The 4,665-nt window shown below is 42.9% G+C and overlaps 1 protein-coding gene across 1 annotated transcript in view; it reads right to left on the minus strand.

Moving 5' to 3' along the window:
* Window positions 1-494: 494 nt before the first annotated feature.
* Window positions 495-4,665, minus strand: part of LOC120512780 (leucine-rich repeat-containing protein 14-like) — a gene marked incomplete at its 3' end in the record, with an annotated part of 4,964 nt that continues 793 nt past the window's right edge. Inside the window, exon 2 of the mRNA XM_039731480.1 lies at window positions 495-1,080. Within this exon, the coding sequence (XP_039587414.1) occupies window positions 495-1,080 (586 nt within the window). The remainder of the gene's footprint in view (window positions 1,081-4,665) is intronic.

Raw genomic sequence — 4,665 nt, forward strand, 5'->3', positions numbered from 1 at the left:
ATCTTGAAGTTAAGAAATTATGAGATCTTGAGTTTTTGGGATGATGGAATCATTGAATCATAAGATATTGGGATGATGGGATTGTGGGAATGTTGGGATAATGAAATCCTGGAATTATGGGATCACTGAGAGTTGGGAAACGCCTCCAAGATGGTCAAGTTCAGCTTTTGAGACTCCTGGGATCATGGAATGATGGGATCACGGAATGACTGAGTCATGAACTACTGGGATAACAGAATCATGGGAACATGGGAATATTGGGATAATGAAATCACGGAATCAAGGGATCGTTAAGATTGAAGAAGACCTCCAAGACCATCGAGACCAACCTTTGGGAATCCTGGAACCAAGGAATTCTGGAATCCTGGAATGATGGGGCAATAAAATCACTGAGTCATGAACTATTGAGATAACAGAATCATGGGACATCAGGATAATGAAATCCTGGGACCACGGGATCACTCAGGCTGGAAAAGACCCCCAAGCCCCCCAACCCTTGGGCTGGGCAGCATTCCCAGCTGCCCGGCCAGGCACCGGATTCCGATGGCCGATTCCGGCGTCGGGCGCCGCACGTCCACGTTGCTGTACTGGAGCTTGAGGCTGCGCAGCTCCGGGAAGCGCGAGAGGTGCGGCAGGATCACCGAGAGCCCGGTCAATCCCAAATTCCGGAAGCGCAGATCCACCCTCCGCACGCAGGAGGGATCCAGAGTTTCCAGCAGGCTCACGATTCCGGCCAGGGAGAGCTTTTCCGCTTGGAACTCGCGGCACTTGAGGCGCAGCGGGCCGGCGGCTCCGGTCTGGAGCGCGTCGCGCAGGATCCCGTAGGACGTTCCGTTGACGAACAGGTCGGCGTGGACGTCCACGCCCGGGGGCTGCGGAGCGGCCGCGGCCGTGGCGGCTCCGGAGCGGCCTTTGTGCCGCTTGGTTCCGCGCCTCTGGAATTCCCGCTGGTGCTTGGACACCTCCACGCAAGCCTTGGCCAAAGCCACCGTGCCGGACCAGACGCTCATCCCGTCCGGAGCGCGGCCGGCTGGATCGTCTGGAACTCCCGTCACGTCCAGCACGCGAAGGCGGCACCCGCTGGGAAAAATGGGAAGAAACCATCAAAAACAGGAGGAAACCATCAAAAACATGAAGAAACCATCAGAAACAGGAGGAAAACATTAAAAATGGGATAAAATAATAAAAAATGAGAAGGAACCATCAAAAACGGAAAGAAATGGGCAAAAAAGGGAGGAAACCATCAGAAACAGGAAGGAACTATCAAAAACTGGAATGAAATCATCAGAAATGGGAAGGAACCATCAAAATCGGGTGGAAAACATGAAGAAACCATCAAAAACAGGAGGAAATAATCTAAAATGGGAAGTAACCACGAAAAATGGAGGAAACCATCAGAAAATATGAAGAAACCGTCAAAAATGGGAGGGAACTATCAAAAACAGGAGGACACCATAAAAATTGAGATGGAATCATCGGAATCAAGAAGGAACCATCAAAAACGGGAACCATCAAGAACAAGAAGAAGTCATCACAAATGGAAGGAAACCATCAAAAATAGGCAGAAACCTTCAAAAATGGGAAGGAACCATCAAAAATGGGCAGAAAACATCAAAATAGGGAAGGAACTGTCAAAAATGGTTCAAAATGGGAAGGAACCATCAAAACTAGAAAGAAACCATCAAAACCACATGAAATCATAAAAAAAGTGGTAGGAACCATCAAAAACAGGAAGGAATCATCAAAACAAAGAAGGAACCATCAAAAACAGGAAGGAACCATCAAAAAGATGGTTCCTACCATCACCACGAAGAGCAAGAAAAAGCCATCAAAAATGGCGAGGAAGTATCAGAAATGGGAGGAAACCATCAAAAACGAGAAGGAACTGTCAAAAATGGGAACTATCAAATACATGAAGAAACCACCAAAACCAAGAAGAAGTCATCAAGGAAGGAACCATCTAAAATGGCAAGAAAGCATCAAAAATGAGAAGGAACCATCAAAAATGGGAAGAAACCATCAAAAACTAGAAGGAACCATCAAAAACAAGAAGAAGCCATGAAATATGGTAGGAAACCATCAAAAATGCGAAGGAACCGTCAAGGAAGGAACCATCCAAACTGGCAAGAAACCATCAAAAACTAGAAGGAACCATGAAAAAGAAGAAGAAGCCATGAAATATAGGAGGAAACCATAAAAAATGCGAAGGAACCGTCAAGGAAGGAACCATCCAAACTGGCAAGAAACCATCAAAAATGAAAAGGAACCGTCAAAGATGGGAACCATCAAAAACAAGAAGAAACCTTCAAGATCAGGAAGGAAACCATCAAAAACAAGAAGAAACCATCAAAACTTAGAAGGAACCATCAAAAACAAGAAGAAACCATCAAAATCAGGAAGGAAACCATCAAAAACAAGAAGAAACCATCAAAACTTAGAAGGAACCATCAAAAACAAAAAGAAACCATGAAATACAGGAGGAAACCATCAAAATGGGAAGGAATCATCAAGTAAGGAACCATGCAAACTGGCAAGAAACCATCAAAAACGAGACGGAACCGTCAATGACAGGAACCATCAAAAACAAGAAAAAACATCAAAATCAGGAAGGAAACCATCAAAAACACGAAGAAACCATCAAAACCAAGAAGAAACCATGAAAAATGGGAGGAAACCATCAAGAAAGGAACCATCTAAAGCATGAAGAACGGGAGGAACCATCAAAACCAAGAAGAAACCATGAAGAATGGGAGGAAACCGTCAAAAATGGGAAGGAACCGTCAAGGAAGGAACTATCCAAACTGGCAAGAAACCATCAAAAACGAGACGGAACCGTCAAAGACGGGAACCATCAAAAACAAGAAGAAACCATCAAAATCAGGAAGGAAACCATCAAAAACAAGAAGAAACCATCAAAAACAAGAAGAAACCACCAAAACCAAGAAGAAACCATCAAAAACTAGAAGGAACCATCAAAAACTAGAAGGAACCATGAAATACGGGAGGAAACCATCAAAAATGGGAAGGAACCGTCAAGGAAGGAACCATCAATCTGGAAAGAAGCCATCAAGGAAGGCACCATCTACAATGGCAAGAAAGCATCAAAAATGAGAAGGAGCCATGAAAAATGGGAAGAAACCATCAAAAACTAGAAAGAACCATGAAAAACTAGAAGAAACCTTGAAATGCAGGAGGAAACCATCAAAAACGGGAAGGAACCGTCAAGGAAGGAACCATCAAACTGGCAAGAAACCATCAAAAACGAGACGGAACCGTCAAAGACAGAAACCATCAAATATAAGAAGAAACCATCAGAATCAGGAAGGAAACCACCAAAACTAAGACGAAACCATCAAAAACTAGAAGGAACCATGAAATACGGGAGGAAACCATCAAAAATGGGAAGGAACCGTCAAGGAAGGAACCATCAAAAACGAGACGGAACCATCAGAGACGGGAACCATCAAATACAAGAAGAAACCAACAAAACCAGGAAGGAAACCGTCAAAAGCAAGAAGAAACCATGAAAAATGGGAGGAAACCATCAAGAAAGGAACCACCTAAAGCATGAAGAACGGGAGGAACCATCAAAACCAAGAAGAAACCACAAAAAATGGGAGAAAACCATGGAAAATGGGAAGGAACCATCAAAAATGAGATGGAGCCATCAAAGACGGGAACCATCAAATACAAGAAGAAACCATCAAAATCAGGAAGGAAACCGTCAAAACCAAGAAGAAACCATGAAAAATGGGAGAAAACCATCAAAAATGGGAAGGAACCGTCAAGGAAGGAACCATCCAAACTGGCAAGAAACCATCAAAAATGAAAAGGAACCGTCAAAGATGGGAACCATCAAAAACAAGAAGAAACCTTCAAGATCAGGAAGGAAACCATCAAAAACAAGAAGAAACCATCCATCCAAACTGGCAAGAAACCATCAAAAACGAGACGTAACCGTCAAAGACAGAAACCATCAAATACAAGAAGAAACCATCAAAATCAGGAAGGAAACCATCAAAAAGAAGAAGAAACCATCAAAAACTAGAAGGAACCATCAAAACCAAGAAGAAACCATGGAAGAATGGGAGGAAACCATAAAAACAGGAAGGAACTATCGAGGAAGGAACCATCTAAAATGGCAAAAAAACCCATCAAAAATAAGAGGGAACCATGAAAAAAAAAACAATAAACCATGAAAACCTGGAGGAAACAATCCAAAATGAGATGGAACCATCAAGGAAGGAACCATCAAAACCAAGAAGGAACCATCAAGGAAGGCACCATCTGAAATGGCAAGAAAGCATCAAAAATGGGAAGGAACCATCAAAAATGGGAAGGAACCATCAAGAAAGGAACCACCTAAAGCATGAAGAACGGGAGGAACCATCAAAACCAAGAAGAAACCATCAAAAATGGGAGAAAACCATAAAAAATGGGAAGGAAGCGTCAAGGAAGGAACCATCAAAACGAGAAGAAATTGTCAAACGATGGGAACCATCAAATACAAGAAGAAACCATCAAAATCAGGAAGGAAACCGTCAAAAACAAGAAGAAACCATCAAAAACTAGAAGGAACCATCAAAAACTAGAAGGAACCATCAAAAACTAGAAGGAACCACGAAAAATGGATGAAAACCATCAAAAATGGGAAGGAACCGTCAA

This window comes from Passer montanus, unplaced genomic scaffold, assembly GCF_014805655.1.
Source record: "Passer montanus isolate IOZ18808 unplaced genomic scaffold, ASM1480565v1 scaffold777, whole genome shotgun sequence".
NCBI lineage: Eukaryota > Metazoa > Chordata > Aves > Passeriformes > Passeridae > Passer > Passer montanus.